Below are 17,489 nucleotides of genomic sequence, written 5' to 3' on the forward strand. Positions count from 1 at the left end.
AAACTTTTGGCAGCGTTTTTTGGCTTCTGGCGTCTCATCTAATTCTTTGCTCAAGACAAGAAGGACCTGGAATGAATTTAACTAGCTAGTTATTTCTAAACAAACTACCCTATAACATAACCAGAGCAGGGGCTGCCCTCCATGCTGCCTCCATCTGCCCAGGTTGGGTCAGGGGACCCTGAAGAGTCTTGTTCTACCAGGCACTTAGAGGCAAGCTGAATGCTGGGCGCAGATAGAGCTCCTGCCTGGGCCTCTTCCATTCCCTTTCCCATGGTAGCTGATAGACATGAGCCACCAACGGGCAGATGGGTCAGGGCCTCTTGCAGGAAGGATAGCCAAGCTGAGGCTCTTGGGAGCCCATGGATTCTTGGGGAGGGTGGTCAGAACCATGGCAGGCCAGGTGGGATTAAGCTGTGGCTACTGCAGGGATCAGAGTGCTACATGGCTCTCTGTGAAGCAGCTCCTGGACTTGGCAGCACCTGCCTAAGGGCCTAGGGGTCATTGGTGTTGGCCCAGGGACTTTGGAGAGTGAAGGTAGAACCCCAGGGGCATCCTCTGTGTGAAATGTATGGAGGGTACCTGGATGGTTGGAGGGGGATGATTCAGAGGCCTCGGAAGGCAGAACTCAGGGCTTAGTGACAGGATGATGACAGTGGAGGATAGCAGGTAAGGAAGTTGATTCAGCAGGGAATGTTCTGGAAAAACAGGTTTGAAATTCTTGCTGTGTACAGTAAAGCTAGGGGGCCCAGGGATGCTGGGCTACTAGGAGTGGAGGTCTTGGCCTGGGCAGCTGGGAAGTGGCCCTTGGGCTCCCACATATGGCACTGGATGAGGACCCTGCGTGCCTGTCTCCCAGGGCCTTAGGCTAAATGGCAGCCATGTGTCTTGGAGGCTGGGACAGTAGGTGCCCCATTTCCATGGGGGGGGGGTAGTGGTTAAAGGGCTTTGTCCTTGCCAGAGATGCTGGAAAAATGTGAGCTGCTGACCCAGCCATTTCCAGATAGAAGCATGGAACAGTCCCAGAGGCAGTTTGCTACAGGAGAAAGTGAATGATTCTGGTGGTGGGAGCTCCTGGAGGGTTGGGAGCTGAGAAGCAGGGCAGTCAAGAAGTCTTCCTGTAGGCGATGACCAGGCTGGGCCTTGGAGTCATTCAGGAATGGACTGAGGAGCCATCATAGCCCCTTATATCTACCTCTCTAGCACCCTTTTACTAGTGAGGAAATGAGGGTCAGAGAGGGCTGAGCAGGTGCAAGACAACCCCGGAGTGGAGCTGAGGAGCCTGAGCAATCTCAGGCCTTCTTCCTCTGTCCACTGCCTCCTCCCTCCCACTCCTATGGAGGCACAGCATCTTTCAGAGCCTGGCCCTTTTGGATCCTTTCTTCTGGTGCAGGTCCAGGGCCTGGACCTGCCTTGTGTCTTCAGGGTACTGGCAGCAGAGATAATGGCCAAGAGATATGATAGGTGGGGTGGTATGTGCTGGGAAGGGAACCCCTTCATTCTGCCCTCGGCCTTGTCCACTCTGAACCCACTGGCTGGCTAGGACAAGTCTGAGTCTCTGTCTGGAGCAGAGATTCCCTGCTCACGTCCCTCCCCTTCACTTCCTTGCCATCTCCCCAACTTGACCTCTGGAAGGGCCAGAGAGGAAAGTACCTGGCTCGGGACGGCATGGCACACTACTCCAGGCCTTCTGAAGGTGCAGCCCTGGGCCTTTCTAGACCTGAAGGAGAAAGCAAGGGACAAACAGATCAGACCCATGCGCTGGAAGCTTTCTCAGTCTCTTGTGGCCACAAACATTTGTTCTGACCCCATCCCGGGGTCCCAAATACTTCCTTGTACCTCAAGGTGCTTTCTTCCTTCATTCCACAGCATTTTAGAGTCTGAAACCATACACAGGGCTGTAGATATAACAGACCAAGAGAGGAAAGAGTCAGGGCCCAGGGCTCAGGGTCCCCATGTTGCCATTCAGCTGAGGAGTCTTTGCAGCTCTGCTAGGAGTTCTGATGTCACCAGATGGCACCAGTTGACACAGTCAGCTGCCGGTCACTGCTGCTGCCAGCTGTCACCACCTGGTGTAAGCTTGTGCAGGACACCATAGGTTGACTCTGCTGGTTGGTCACTGTCCAATGCCAGCTTGTGCTAGGGTAGTTCCCAGGAGAGATGTCTCCGAGACTGAACTCCAAGAAGTTGCTAGAAAGGGCTACCTATGTAGCAGCTTGCAGACCTATTTCATTGAGGGTGAGGGCTGAAACCAGGGAATCTTTTGGGGGGCTTCCTGTGAATTCTGGGTATGAAAACAAAGGGGCCTGATCTGCACTTTTCTTATCTTAGCTACTCCTGGGTGCCTTCTGTTCTCAAAAATGCAATAGTATCCACGGAAGTGGCAGGAGTTGGGGAGGGCCCCACATAGCCTGGCTGCACTCATTTTGGCATGGAGAATGGCAGTTTGGTAGCTAGGGTGGACAATGGAGCAAACTGTACCATCCATTGGGGTACAAGGAGAAGCAAAGGGGAGCAAAGGGGAAGGGCAGATAGCCACTAGAAAAGTCATACTCCACAGCCAGCACAGAGACGAATGACAGACAGGCACTTCTCTTCCACCTCACCCAGACTAGCCAGAGAGAGACCCCTGACTGCTCTATGGCTATACTGCAGAGTGTGACAATCAGGGGTGCTTGGGGTCTCCAGGAGGCCCTAACTTGGTAGAGCTATCTCAGCTGAGGCCTAAGGGTAGGTGACCACCGGATGGTAGGGCATGGAAGAGCATCAACCAGGGCAGCAGGGCCTGGCTGTCAGGTCCTCTCACTCTGTCTCTCTTCTAGCAAGGTCAGATGAGTGCTCGGTGAGTCAGCCAGGAGTGAGGTAGCATTTGCCTCTGGCTGCTCTGTCCTTTCCAATTGCACACCTGCACACACAGGTAGGGCCTCAGATAACACAAAGATACCCAGGACCTTGCTCATCCTCACCCAGCAAGTAGAGCTGTAGCTGGGTCTGGCCTCTGGGCCTTAGGTTTTTCCTCCATAGCAGGAGTCACCTATACACACACAGCCACAGCCCTAGACATGGGGCTTGCTCATTGCTTCCCAGAGGTTAGCATGGCCCGCCCAAGTCTTGGGTCTTCCCCTGGGATCCTGACTACCCTCTGCCTTGCTAGGCTGGGCTTATGGGTGCAGTTAGTGTCCATAGGCTGGGCAAGGGACAGGGTTCTGGGCCAGCTCTGTCCTAACCCCTCATCCCTTATGAACCTGTACTTTCTGCTCTGCCAGAGTACAAATCTAAGGAGCAGCTATGTAGTTGGAGCAGAGTCTGAGAAGCCGTGCCCTGCCTTAGAGTACAGCCTGCTCCTGGAAAGGGTTGGACCCTAGGTCTCTAACAGAGACAAACTAGTTCTCCTGCCTGGCTGGTGGGACCCATCAATGTCAGCATCCAGGGATCTGGGCAAGAGTTACCTACTTCCAAAGTCTGGATGATAAGAGAAAAGTCCTTAGTGTGGGACCATGAAATGGTGGAGAGAGACTATATGGGGCTGTGGAATCATGACAAAAACAACCGTGGGACCTCAGAGGCCCATGTCTGCAGGCTCTTAGCAGTAGGGCTTGCTGAACACCAAAACTTCTATCAATTCTTCCATTTAGCCATCCATTATCTATCCATTAATTTATTTATCATTCATCTGCCCATTCATCTTTCCATCATCCATTCACTATCTATCCATTCATCATCTATCTAGTATCCATCCACTCACCCACCCATCCATCTATAATTTACATGTCATCCATCCATTCATCCTCCATCTATCCATTCATCATCCACTCATTTATTATCCATCTATGTATCCATGCTATCATTACCCATCCATCCATTCACCATCCACCCATACTTTGTCTATCATCTCTCCCTCTCCCTCTCATATATCCATTTATCCACCTATCCATCATCCATCCATTCATTATCCATCATCCATGTGCCCATTTTTCTATCATCTATTTTTTATCCCTCCATCCATTCATCCAGTTATCATCATCCATCATTGACCCATCCATGTACCCATCTATCCACCTATCCATGATCTATCCAGTCATATATTCACCCATCTCTCTTCCATCCATTTTTCCATCCATCCATTCATCCATCCAATCACATATCCATCGTCCATCCATTATTCATCAGTTCTTCACCCATCAGTCTACTCATCTGACTATCTATCTATTTATCCATTCATCCCATAAATATAGTTTTAAAAGTGTCAGCAAGGGGGCTGGGGATTTAGCTCAGCGGCAAAGCGCCTGCCTGGCAAGTGCAAGGTCGTGAGTTCGGTTCCCGGTACCGGAGAAAAACAAAACAAAAAAAAAAGTGTCAGCAAGGTACTCTGGATGACAGGAATGTGGATGTGAACAAAGCACCTTCCAGTCCTCTCAGAGCTCACATTTTTCAGGTCACCATCGACAAAAACAACAAAATGCGTTCTGCAATGTTAAGTCTGTACAGGGCTATGAAGACAGACCAGGGCAGGGTAATGGAGTGTTAGATTGGGTGGTCCAGGAAAAACAAACATGTCAGAGCCTGTTAACAGCCTGGGAGTGTCATGGGTGAAATTTGCATTGCGGTAAAAGATATTTCCCTTAGTCACATGGAAAACTCCCAGGATACTGATTACATCAAGTCCCCTCAGGGACATCTGTTTCCCACTGGTCCCACCCTCAGAATGCTCTTATTCTCTCCTATCCTTGGGAGTTCCCATAGGACCCTCATGACCCTCCCTGAGCGTTGGTACAGACCAGTTCTCTGAGGAGTCTCAACAGGGCTGTGGATATGAAGACCTTCAGCAGGTCCCAGGAAAGGACCACTTGGTGGTCTACAGTGGCTTTGCCCCTCCGGGCCCTATCCCCAGCTGGGTGTTACCACTGGCAGCCTCTGCCTTTCTGGAGATGCATAGCTATTAAGATGCTGTCTCTGCACTGCTCCCTCCTCCCCATCTCCTTTCGCACTCACAAATCCCCCTGGTCTGCAGGTGTGGGCCACTCTGGGATTTGGAACAACCACACTTCAGACAGGCTTTCTCTGAAGAGGGGTTAGTTATCAGCTTACCTGATAGCTTGGTAGCTGGGAGGAGACTTTGGGAGGTCATCATTGATCCCTGTCCTCAAGAGAGAAGGGAACACTGGAGGCTCACTGCCTACCTGTTGGCCTGTCTGCCAAGAGCCCCATGCTTCCTAGAGTAGTTGAGTTGTCCACATAGAGAATGATGAGGCTGAGGGCCAAGTTCATTCTTCGAGCTTCAGACAGCTGCTGCATTTGAGGCTGGAGTAGGCTGGCTTGGCCTGGTGGCCAGTAGGACCCTGGTTTGGTGCTCAGTCTGGGGCAGACATGAAGGTGTTTATCCAGGAGTTTGTGCGTGATAAAAGTTATCTCTGGGTGTGGATCAATCTCAGGGAAGAAAGAAAGTTCCCAAGTGGGGCCCTGCCAGGGAGCTCATTACCACAAGCCTAGGCGTAAGGGATGGAGAGGTATGGTATCTGCATCTGGAGTTGTGTAAGAGTGGTATGGGTGGGTGCTTTGGGGCAGAGACACTGGTGCCCAGGATAGAGAAGCATCCCAGACTGAGAGCCCAGATTGGATGAGCTGCTGGCAGAAAGGGCCCTGAAAGAGCTCCTTCTTCATTTGGGGCTCCCCACTGGTCCTTGCTGTGGGCCTAAACACAAGGCTGGCCCTAGGGTTCTGGCTTTGCTGCATTTTGAATCTTAGTCCAAGCACCTTTGAGCTCTGGCTGCCTCCTGCCCCACCCAGCTATCCCTGGGGCACTCAGGAGTTACTGCCCCAACCTGTTCATGCCCTGCCCCACGTGTGCCTAAACTGTTTCTCCTAAATTAACCTCAGCAGCAAGTGTGTGTGTGTGTGTGTGTGTGTGTGTGTGTGTGTGTGTGTGTGTAGCCTGCAAACCTTTCCCCAGCCTCTCTTCCTTTGTTTCTCATCCAGCCCCATCTTCCACTGGCTTGGGGCTGTGACTTCTTTCCCCAGCCCCACCAGCTCTGCCCTGTCCTGAACTCCTTTTCCAGAGGGGAGCTCCCAACTCTAGACATGGCTGGAGTCTTTCCCCTGCTGACCAAGCACTCTTAGGGTCAAACCTTTTCTGCTTATCCTGCCAGGACCCCTGCCTGGGCCAACCATGCCTTCCTCTTCATGTGGCCATGCTCACTGCCCTGTCACAGGTGGCCCCCTCCCTCCCCTCATGAGTGCCCGCAGTCCCTCAGCTTCCAGGGTGTGGTCTCCTCAGTCCCTGGAGGTTTTTCCTTCCTCTAGGCCTTTGCCTGTGCCATGTTTGCTCTTGGAGACCCTGAATCTCAGCCAGACATTCCCCCAGGACTGTCCCTCCAGCTACTTGTAGTGTGGGCCAGCATGGATATGCTGATTTGCTTGCCCTGGTCATCTCTCCTGCCACAAAGGCAGGGAGTGTGCCTGGTGTCATTATGGTAGTCAGAAGTCCCATGAGTACTGGTGTACGATGCTCAAGGGGTGTTGACTCCATGCCTGTGGGAAGCTGTGAGGAGTGCACAGAACTCAGTCTTCTTATACAACCTTGCCAGCCCTCTTTCAGGTGTCCCCTCCCCATCTCTGAAGTGCAGGGGCTTGTGTCCCCCAAGGCCAGAAAATTACCCTTAGACTCCTTTAACTGAGCAGATTTGCAGCTTTATTCTTCTGTCAGGAAAACATGGTGGGAGGATTAGCTTATGGAACTTTCAGGGAGGTAGAACTATCCTGCATGTTTGGTGAGAATGGACACCCTAGCTCCAATGCCTGGTATTACACCCCAAAGTGAGCTGTCCCATCCCACAGTGGGCAGCCAAAGGACCACTTGAAAGGCTTAGGTTCACAGGGACAGGGTCTGGTGGTGGTCCCTGGCTGGAGGCCTTGGCCAGCATATAGAGTCAATGGAAAGCCCTGGGAGGCAGGTCTGTGATGGGTTGGGGGTAGTGGCCAACTGGTGGGTGGGAAACATGGCAGAAGGATGGAATGAATGACTGAACATAAGAAATAAGTGGGTGAGTGGGTAGATAGATGAATGGATGGGTGGGTGGATGGAGGGATGGATAAATAATGGATAGATGAGTGGGTAGGTAAGTGGATGGAAGATGAATAGATGAGTGGGTGGATATATGGACTGATATGTGGATAGATGATGGATAGATGAGAGGGTGGGTGCATGGGTGATAACAAGGGTAGCTATGAGAATACAAAGAGCTCGAGGAATCCAATGCCCCAAACTCCCAGCCACGTCCCTTAGGCAAGGGCACAGGCAGCCAAGGGGCCAGATTGATACAGGACATGCATGGGATTGCTTCTGTGATAATGGAAATGAAAACTGGGGCAACAGCAGGAATTTATAGCCAAAAGCTTTAATTGAGAAAAAAGAGACAATGGAAAGGGACATCAGCTTGAAGAGCTTCAAGGGGCAACAGGAGAGCACAGTTCTCAATGAAATCAGATTGGGCCATTAACAACAACAACAAAAAAGGAACTAGCTTTTAAAGGTATTGCTGGGATAAGCTAGATCTGGCCATTTTCCACTGCGTCATGAATACAGTATTTCTTTTTTTTTTGTTTTTGTTTTGCTTTTCTCCGGTACCGGGAACCGAACTCACGACCTTGTGCTTGCCAGGCAGGCACTTTTGCAGCTGAGCTAGATCCCCAGCCCCATGAATACAGTATTTCTTGAGACTTTTTCCTTGTATTTTAGGGGATTTTCTCCTGGTATAGGATGTGGATTAACAGCCAGTAAGTAAGGAGAGGGTATGTTACATTCATTGTTAGCAAGGAAGGATGGGAAAGATATGTCTTTCCCTTTAGTGGGTAACAGACTATGAATTAAGACCTGAGAATCCCTCTGTCCCTTGTCCCTGTTCTATTTCATTATGGCTAGGTGCACAGCCTCCTGCCAAGCAAGGCCAGAGTGAGTAGGAACCCCAAGCCTGAGCCTCTCAGTTCTCAGCCTGGAAATTGAGGGTAGAAGATGCTAGGAGGAACGGGAGGATGCTTCTTATTCCAGGATGGCCAGGGGTCCCCAGGACCCAGCAAAAGGCTGAGGTTCTCTGGGAGGGGGGTCTTGGAGAGGTACACCTTCTCAGGTGTCCTTTGTTGGGAGTTCTCCAAGGCAGGGAGATCTACCCTTGTGGGGTAGGAGTCCAGGGCCTTTAGCCCTTCCTCTCTCCCTGGAGCAGCCTGGGAGAAGGAGGGCAGGGGAATGACAGCCAGAACTTGGATCCTCCTCCTGGAATGGGTGGGGTGCAGGGAGCTGCTCAGCCTGTGAACAAACCCCTGCTGACAGGGATGGAAGACTCAGATCCTGGCCTTCACTTGGAGCAGTGCCCACAACAGGCTGGCAGAGGCGCTAGCCCAGAGGGCCCCAAAGCTGCACGTTAGGCCTGAAGCTGCACTGTTGCACCGGGTGTTCTGGCAGCACGAGACGGAGAGGGCACGGCCATCTGAGGACACCGTGCTGTTGGGGCAGGTTGGGGCACAAGACTTCATGACCAGCATGCCTCCAGGGTTGGCTGCAGAGAGAGGACAAGATCCGTGGTGTTAGGAGCCACAGGCCCTATGTCCCCACACACCCACTGGGCCCTCAGGGAGCCCCATACCTGGGGGCACGGCTTGTTTTGGTGAGTCCTGCAACCTCGAATGCCTGTGAGAGCTTGAGGTAGGAGTTTTCTGTGCCACAGGGTACCTGTGGGGTCCTGTCTCCTGCTCTGAAAAGGCTCTTTAGGTATGACATGATGGCTCCTTCCTCCCCTAGTGTCCAGGAACTCACTTCTCTTCTCCTCTGAGGATAGACCTCCTCTCATCCCTCGTCCCTCCTGTGCCTGTGAAGCCTGAGACGGTGGTGAGCGATGCTGAGGACAACATAGCCTCCATAGCTGCCTTTTGACCTTGAGTCCCACAAGGAAAATGGGGGCAGGCCTTGCCAAGGGGCCCTAGGGAGCCAGAGGGGATGGTTGTGGTAGGGGTCTTGGACAGTGCCCCATCTCTAAGAGGGAAACACTTCAGCGTGCACGCACATGGCAGGGACAAGAGGGATACTGGGAGGATGGAGGCTGTTTTTTCTTAGCCTGCTCTGTTCAGAACATTCTGGGGCTATGACCCAGACCTTGGTGTTCTTGTTTGCATCTGGCCCAGGAAACATGGGATGGGGGCAGGTGCTTCTATCTTGGGAAGCCTGATCTCTCTATGCCTCTGTTTCCCTGTGTAGAAGTGCAGAAAACAGTGAAGTCACCTTCTGCTCTTGTTTGAGAATTAAATGAGTAAGTTCCTGGGTAGTGTTGAGAGCAGGTGGCATGTGGTGACTGTGGGGGTACATTAGTCATTAGCAGAGTGTAGTTAGTTGTACAGTTGAGTAGTTCAGGGACATCTGAACAGCCCTTTTCCACCCTTGGCAAAGCAGAGAGGTGGAGCTCCCAGCTCCAGGTGGATTGAAGCTGGACCTGGACAGCAGGAATCTACCTGTGGCCATAAGGCTCAGTCACTAGCTGGGACGTGGCTCTGACAGGCACCTGACAATGGTATTTCTTTACATCTTGTTCATGTAAAGTTTTAGTTGAACACTGTGGTTAGTAGGTGCACATGCCTAGTTTTAAGGAAGGAGAGCCGTTTTTCTGGATAAGATGGAGAAGGGGTAGCATTTGTAGCCCACTTCTGAAAAATCACTGGGAGACATAGACAGGATGGCACCCTCACCAGCCCTCACAGGCTGAGAGTTTGCAGAGAAGAGGCCCTCACTCCGGCTGGAGCTGCCTGGAGATTGTACGGGGTGGGGAGGGGACTCTGAGAAATGGGGCCCCTGAGCCAGCTGTGAGAGGCTTGAGTCAGAAGATGACCTGTCCCCACCTAAGCCTCACCTCCTACACCTGACCTTGTGAGTCAGTAGTAGACACGGATACCATCTCCTGACCTTTCCCTCTCTCCAACCACAGGGGCCAAGAGGCACCTGCTCTGGCCACACACAATGGGGAAAGCCATGATCTCCTGGGGCCACCTCTGTGGCACAGGGACACTAGTAGATTGCTTCTCTCTACCTATGTTGGACCATCCTGCTGGAAACTCTTGTCCACACCCGCATGTTGCTCCAGGGTGCCTCCTACTGTCCCTCTGTGGGGCAACCCCCCATGGGTCAGCCTCTGGCACTCCCATAACCACATGATTTGGGTAGGCTGTGACCTCTGAGGCCCTTAAAGAACAGGGATGGCCCCAAATATTTCCATGTCCCCAGGACCAGCAGACACTCAGGGAGATGGATGAACAAATAATGGCCAGACAGATAGATGCTCAGGGGGGAGTCAAGTGGGAAGAGGGGCAAGTTGGAGCCTAGAATGCTGGGCAGCCTGAGAGAACCCTCCACCCCTGGGATGGCACCATGGGCAACCAAGAACTCTGGTCTTGTCTGGATATGAGAGCAGAGACTTCAAGAGAGGGGATCCAAGGTGTCCTGTGTATTCTGGGGGGCACTATGGAAGACTGTCCCTTACTCATTTCAGCTTTATTGTTGGAGCCCTTTTCTTGGTGGTTTGTTGCCCTTTGCTCCCCCGTGAAATCCTACAGGGCAAAGATCCCATCTTTCCAGATTCTGCCTTGTGCTGGGCAGAGTGGCTGGGCCATGGGGCCCATAGATGCTCACAGGACCAAGAGCAACTTGGCGTGGTAGACCAGAAGTCTCTGGGAAAGACCCTGCTCTACTTGGTGGGAGAATCCTGGAGGCAATGGAACACCATATAATGCTCTCTCCCAGACCCCCTGAACTGAGAGGAGCATGAAGGACATCTAGGGACTAGGAAGGAGCTGTATGGGGTCTGGGCTATGCTATGTGTTTGGGGGCCCTGCAAGATACTGCCTCCTTAAAATGGGTATGGCTCCAAGATTGAGCTTGTGGGGTGTTGGTGGGAAACTGGCCCATGGTCACACAGTGAGGCTGCCTGACCCTCAGCCTGGGGGAGCCTGGTAGAAGGTACCCTATAATCACAATAGCTGCATTTATTAAGGGTGAAGCATCATCCTGATAGTTGTAGCAAGCTGCAAGAGGAAAGGACCCCCATCCCCTTTCCAAAAGCAGAGGTGACATTGCCTGCCCTGGATCCCCACCAAGGTCTGAATGGTCAGCCTACTCCTCCACCACCCCCATGCCAGCTCCCTTCCTAGGGATGCAGCAGTGCCTCAAGTTGGGGTCCCACCTGGTCCTGTGGTAAATTCCTGGTCACCCTTCACCACTGCCCAGTCTTCTGCAGCTAGGTCAGATCTTGCCACACTCAGAGTCCCTCTGCTCAAGATTCTCCCCTGGGCTATTCAGGTGCTCTGCTGGGATGCCTGTAACTGTAACCATCTTGGCCTGATCTGTAAGCTCTGGGCTCTGGCCCAGCTGTCTGGCTTGTGGAGGAACTAGACTGCAAAGGAGCACAGGAGGCCAAACAAGAATAAGGTCTGGCCTGGGGGTTGCAGGGGAGGGTGCTGGTCAGAGGGCCTTCTTATTGACACTGGACCACTATGACATGGATAGGGCAGAGTTCCAGGCTCAGGAAGATGGCACTCAGGGGTAGAGGTTATGACTGGCTGCTGCTGATTAAGACAGGGAACTGGGGAGATCCAGGCTTTGGCACTGGCTGGGGGTCAGCATTTCCCAGATCACAACATATATACAACTGCCCCATCTTTAGTTTAAACTGTGAACTGGAGAATAGTGGTGCTGCTGGGGTCTATCCTAGGGTTGGGCAAGGGCACTGTGGGTGCCTGGCTTGGTATGGAGTGTGGTAAGGGGCTGAGATGGGGCTGGGAGCATCTCTGTGCAGGGCAGGACAGGTGGGAGTGGCCCAGATACTCACTCGCCCGTGTGATCACACAGTACTTGTCCGTCGGGGCACACTCCACTAGAGACTCGCAGTTCTCATGGCCACAGCACACATGGCAGTGTAGGGCCTGGGCTGAGGGAAAGCACAGGCTATCAGTCTGGGCTGGGGTTGGGAGCAAACACTCAGCCACCTGCCTAGTGGTCTGCTCAAGGTTACCCTCTCTGAGCCTCTTCCTCCTCCAGTGGAGCTCAGATAAGCAGAGGGACTAAAGACTTTGTGGTAGTGACTCTGAATGTTCTCCCTTCTTCCCCCTTTGGCCAGGAACCAGGCTGTCTGAGAGAAAGCAGGCAGAGGACATATTATGGCAGGCCGCCCTCAGGCTGGGCTTACAACCTTTGTGGCCCATGGCTTCTCTAGCACGTATGAACTCATGTACACTTCTGATTCCCTGCTCTCTGGCTGCTTCTGGAAAGGGGACTGGGAACCCTAGAGAACGTGGTAGCACCATGTCAGCTAAGCCAGTGAAAGACTAGATGGGTGGATAGATGAATGGATGGTTGGCTAAATGGGTGAATAGATGAATAAGTGAGAAGATGGAAGAATGGGTGGGTGGGTGGACAGATGGATGGGTGGATAGATAAATACAAGGATGTATGAGCGGATGAATGGATAGGTAGGTGGGTGGATGAGTGCATGGGCAGAAGGATGCATGGATGGCTAGATGAATGGGTGAATGTATGTATGTATGTATGCATGTATATATGTATAGACGGGGTGGGTGGATGGATAGAGGGGTGGATTAGTGGATAGATAGATGGATGGAAGGATGGAGGGGTGGGTGGATGGATAGGTATGTGGATGGGTAGAGGATGAGTAAGTGATGGGTGGATAGGTAGGTAGATGGGTAGTTAGGTAGGTGAATTGGGAGATGGATGGATGGATGGATGAGTAGGTGGTGGATAGGTGGATGGATAAGTGGATGGATGGGTAGATAGGTGGATGTACAGGCAGATTGGTGGGTGAATGGATGACTGGATGGATAGGTGGAGGGATTAATCAAGAGGTTCATGGGGGATGAGTGGATGAGTGGTTGAATAGAGAGTGGATAGATGAATGGATGGGCGGGTTGATGAGTGGGTGGACTGGTGCATGTATGGGTGGGTATATAGGTGGATTTGTGGGTGAATGAATGGATGGATAGATGGATAGTTTGATGGAGATGTGGATGGTAGAAGGCAGAAAAATAGAGCAGCAAGATTTAATATAAGGAAGATTGACTTCAAAGGTGATCTAGGTTTCAGTTCTGCTGTTCTTTGTCTCCTCCTTCTCTGAGCCAAGGTGTACCCATGTACGAGGTGGGAATAATGGTAACATTCTTGGTGTGCTCAGAAGATGAATGATGTAATGTATAATGCACATGGCTCCTGTCACCTTCTTCCTTAGAAGAGGGCTTGAGGCATTTCCAGCTCTGAGATGGTCGCCTGCAATCCAGACACAGGTGGGTTGCCTGACTAGGGTAGGCAGGCTCTGAGGACTTTGAGCCTAGTATAGCTGATCAGTGAGATGGAAATAATATTCCAAGCCTTGTACTCCATCAACCAGAGGCATGCTGGTAACCCCCAGCCTCAGGCTGAATGCAGAGGTCACAGCTCAAGATATTGGTCCAGGCTGTTAGTGAGAGAGAGTTAAGCAGGTTCTGGAGATGGCTGACCCAAGGTGCTGTGCAATCAGCCTTAGTTTCCAACTATAAGGACTGACAAGGCTGCCCTTGAGCTAACACAGGCTGTATGGGTATGGCTGACCCACAGACACTGAAGTTTCCATGAGTGGGCTGGAGTAAAGGGTACCATGGTTACTCTATGGAGATACCCAGTAAGGGCCAACTTGCTTTTAATAGAGGGCAGGGTGACTTTGGAAGTCTTCCTGGAGGGGATGGGGCAGATCTAGACCTGTCCAAGAAGATTCCTATGGGGAAGAGATGCAGTATGGGATGCTGCAGAGACAAAGTTAGCTCTTATGGGTTGCAAGGACTCAGAGCTGGGATTAGGCATGCTGAGAGTTAGGAAGCCAAGAGTCATGTCCTGGTGTGGAGGCTGCTGCTAAACTTGGAATGTGTGTTCTGAAAGCAGTGTCCTGTAGAAGGTCCCACAGGAGTTTACCTATAGCGGTTTCCCACAGAGTATCCTATGTAAGGTATCCTGTCAGAGTGTGCTGTATGAAGTTGTGTCCTGTAGGTGTGTCCTGTGCAAGTATCCTAGGCAGGGTGCACTTGCTCTGACCTTAGAGGTTCATCTGTGGAATGAGATGATCTTGCTTTCTGTGCATGGGTCTGCTGGGGGCTCAGCCTCCATGGCCTGTGACTGCAGAGTGCAGAATAGATTGTTACTGACCTGAGTGCTGCAAGTGATCAGGCTCAGAGGAGCACAGTGCCCTTTTACAGGCTGAGAACCAGGTCATGGTTCTGGAATCCCAAGGAAAAAACCTCCCTGTTGGGGATGATTTCCGGCCATTTTTGGTGTCCGCCTGCATCTAAGTTGTCAGTCTTGTTGAAGTCATGGAGATGATCCTAGGTGGTTCAGCAAGGACTCACACAAACTCAGTTTCCCTGCTAGGGTCCTCCTGGTTTCCTGACTCAGTGCTGGTAAGGAGTCCTGGGCTAACACTAGTTATATCCTCCAGCAGTAGCCAATCCCCACGAATGCTGTGTAATATAAACACTGTATGGTCACCCTCCCACGAAAGCAGAGTGCTAAGGGGACAAAGGTGTTCAGCAAGTGTCCCTATCTCGACACAGCCTTCCTCTGTCCTGAAGTTGTACCCAGACCCTAGGGCAGGTGAGACCAGAGTAGTGCCCTGGTCTGGGACCCCCCAGTACCTTCCTCTTTGTGCTCTCTGATAAGTTGTGTCCCCAGCCCAAACTTGACCACTCCTTGTCCTCTGTGGCCAGCCTTGGACCCTTGCCTAATGCTGCTCCATCCATCTCACCAGCTGCCCATTGTGAGCCTCTTTCCAGCTAGAATGCTTTCCAAAGTCCCCTCTCCAGCCCCACCCCTCCGCGTCCCACCTACTCCACGCTCAAGAGAAGCTGATGGGGCTAATTATCCTTGGATAATAATCATTCAGCTGATAATCACAGGCTCTAGCACATCCCCTCCTACCCTTGGCCTCATTTTTTTCTGTCCCAAAACCAGGTCACTGGGATCAGTGCAGAGTGGGCTGCAAGGAAGGAGACCCACTTGTTCTGTCTTGCCTAGGACTTCTCACTTTGACACTAAGTCTTACACCCTAGGAAGTTTTCATCCTGCGAAGAGGCAGCTGGCACTCTAACTGAATCCCACGTCTGGGCAGTTCCGTGTCTTAGCCCTCTTGCCTGAAGTTTTACCTCTACAGGAGCCAGAAAGATACCAGACACCTTCTCCGAAAGAAAGGGGACTCCCAATCTGGGTGGGCAAAGAGCCATGTAAGAGGCCTCCCCCTCACTCCCTACAGCCCCCACCCCGGGCTCATACCCTAGAGGGCATTGACTTCCTTGGCCCAAGGCAGACATCCTAGTGCCCAGGCCTGGGGAGGTCTGCCTGCCCCATTCCTGCATGGTGCCACCAGTGACCTTACCTAGAGCAGCACACACGGCAGCTTGAAGTAGCAGCACCAGAAGAGGCCTCATCGTGGACGTCCACTGGCAACTGGGAAACTTCCAGAACAAGGGCACCTTTATACAGCTGCCAGGCCACTAGGGTCAGACTAGGTAATTTGACTGGAATATGAGCATGGGATGGTAAGACTGTGACTCATCCACAGGGCCCTCAGGGCTCTGAGGAGGTCTGTCCCTTGGTCCCATGGGGGGCCCCCTGTTTGTCCCTTGGTCCTGAGCCAATGGCCTCCTCTCTGGCAGTTAACAAGAAGCCCTCAGGTGGGCTGGAGAGAAGAAAGGCATCTTCCCTGCCCTGAGGGTCGGAGGGAACCACCCCAGCTAGAGCTCTTCTGAGATGTAAAGTCTGTCCCCTTTGCCTTCCCAGCTAGGCAGGGAGGCGCCAAACACATTTTAATGGGGAAATGGAAGTGCTGTGAGCTGAAATCCAGCTTTGGGTCAATGTTCCTTATCTTCAGAGTGCACAGTCACTTGGAGACCTGGTAAACTTCTGAGTCTGACTTGGAGGGCCAGGCAGGGCTGACACCGTGCCTTCTTAGGATCCCTTGGGGTCACTGTACTGCTGGGCTAGAGCCCACAGAACCAGACCTGCGGTAGAAGTCTGGGGTGCACAGCAGCCCTGTCCGCACTGGCTCCCTGTGTCTTACCTCTGGGTCAGCTTGGAGACTATGAAATGACCAGGATGCCTGGCGACACAGGAAATGGCGTGTGCTTCCATTGCTCTGTCAAGTCTTGCTGGGGTCTCAGAGGCTGAGAGGCAGAGGCTCATGCCTCCTGGTTTCTGCTCCCTCCTCTCCAATGGGCCCCATCCCCAGGCCTGCCTGGTCTTCTTTGGCCTCCCTCCCTCCCCTCTGGCCTCCCACTTCCTTCTGGAGGCTCCTCTCTCAGCCTCCTGTGCAGGCGCCTCACATCCACCCCAGCACACCCATGTCTCTAGCACTCTTAGCCCTCTGGTCTGGGCTGGAAGGAAGGGAAGCAGGCAAGGAGTGGAGAGGAGAGGGGCAGAGGGATGTAGGCAACTGTGCAGGGTGAGCAGGAGGCTGCAGCTTCCTGTGGGCAGCCTTCTCACCTCTTCTGTGGGGTCTATGGGAAATGAAAACGTTGCCCAATGTCCTGTTCCCTAAGGGGAGCACGTGGTTGTGACCCAGGGGAGTCAACTCACTGGGAAATATTTTCCCAAGCTAAATAGATTATGTGACACAGGCCATGTGCTCTGCCCACTGAGGACCCCAGAGTTTTGCTCCCACTTCACATACTTCCATGGGACTCACACACCGCCATCCCCTGCTGAGCCAACATCCCTGCCACTGGAGAAGTTGGAACGTATATCAAAATCTGGGTTAAATAACCCTAAATTATTGCAGGATGATCAGGCCTGCAGTTTCCCAAGGAAGTGGACTTTGAAGGTTTAAGTAAAATGCAGACAATATTATGATTTTAGGGCACCAGGAGGGACTAACTCTCTTACAGCTTCAGTATTCTCTGAGTTAGCCAAAGACTGCTCTGGGTGACCCGTATTTATTAGGTTTTCAAACAAAGGGAGAGGATACTCAAGAAAACATGGGAATCTTGCAGGACCTTGGGAGAATTTTCCCAAGTAGTAAATTATGTCAATCAGGAAAACTACCTTATCTTTAGGTTGGTATTTATTGTAGGAGTGTGGGGCCTGCAGCTGCAGTCTTCTGGTAGTTAATTGGCATTGGAGCCAAACGTCTTCAGCTGTGGCTTTATCTTGTCAGAAAGGTGCCTAAGCTTCAGACAACTCACAAGTAAACATGGAAAGCCAATTGGTTAATATTAAATCCTACTCAGAGCCACTTTGTAGTGGTCCCCAACAAAAGTGGACCAGTTCACAGGGGAAGAGACAAGGGCAGGTTAGAGAGATGGATTTTACCCAGGCATGCTGAGTCCAGGCCTTCTCTGGAGGGACTGTGACCTCTGTGGGCAGGGCCACAGCATGTAGTGAAGACACATGTGCCCTCAGACCAGCCCACCTTAACAGGACCTGCCAGCCC

General features: G+C 52.1%; 1 protein-coding gene and 1 long non-coding RNA gene across 2 annotated transcripts; both read right to left on the minus strand.

The window, feature by feature from the left end:
• Nucleotides 1-418: 418 nt before the first annotated feature.
• Nucleotides 419-5,349, minus strand: LOC106149807. Its single transcript, XR_001236219.1, has 3 exons — nt 5,086-5,349; nt 1,651-1,717; nt 419-695 (listed from the first exon to the last, which is right to left on the minus strand). It is a non-coding gene; the product is annotated as an uncharacterized LOC106149807 (long non-coding RNA).
• A 2,982-nt stretch (nt 5,350-8,331) lies between these two features.
• LOC102020979 (lymphocyte antigen 6E-like) lies at nt 8,332-15,495 on the minus strand. The gene is made up of 3 exons (XM_005396102.1): nt 15,438-15,495; nt 11,859-11,957; nt 8,332-8,546 (listed from the first exon to the last, which is right to left on the minus strand). The coding sequence occupies exons 1-3, from the start codon at nt 15,487-15,489 to the stop codon at nt 8,332-8,334; spliced, it is 366 nt and encodes a 121-aa protein (XP_005396159.1). The 5' UTR covers nt 15,490-15,495.
• Nucleotides 15,496-17,489: the final 1,994 nt, after the last annotated feature.

This window comes from Chinchilla lanigera, unplaced genomic scaffold (genome assembly GCF_000276665.1).
Source record: "Chinchilla lanigera isolate Chin_1 unplaced genomic scaffold, ChiLan1.0 scaffold00053, whole genome shotgun sequence".
Lineage (NCBI taxonomy): Eukaryota > Metazoa > Chordata > Mammalia > Rodentia > Chinchillidae > Chinchilla > Chinchilla lanigera.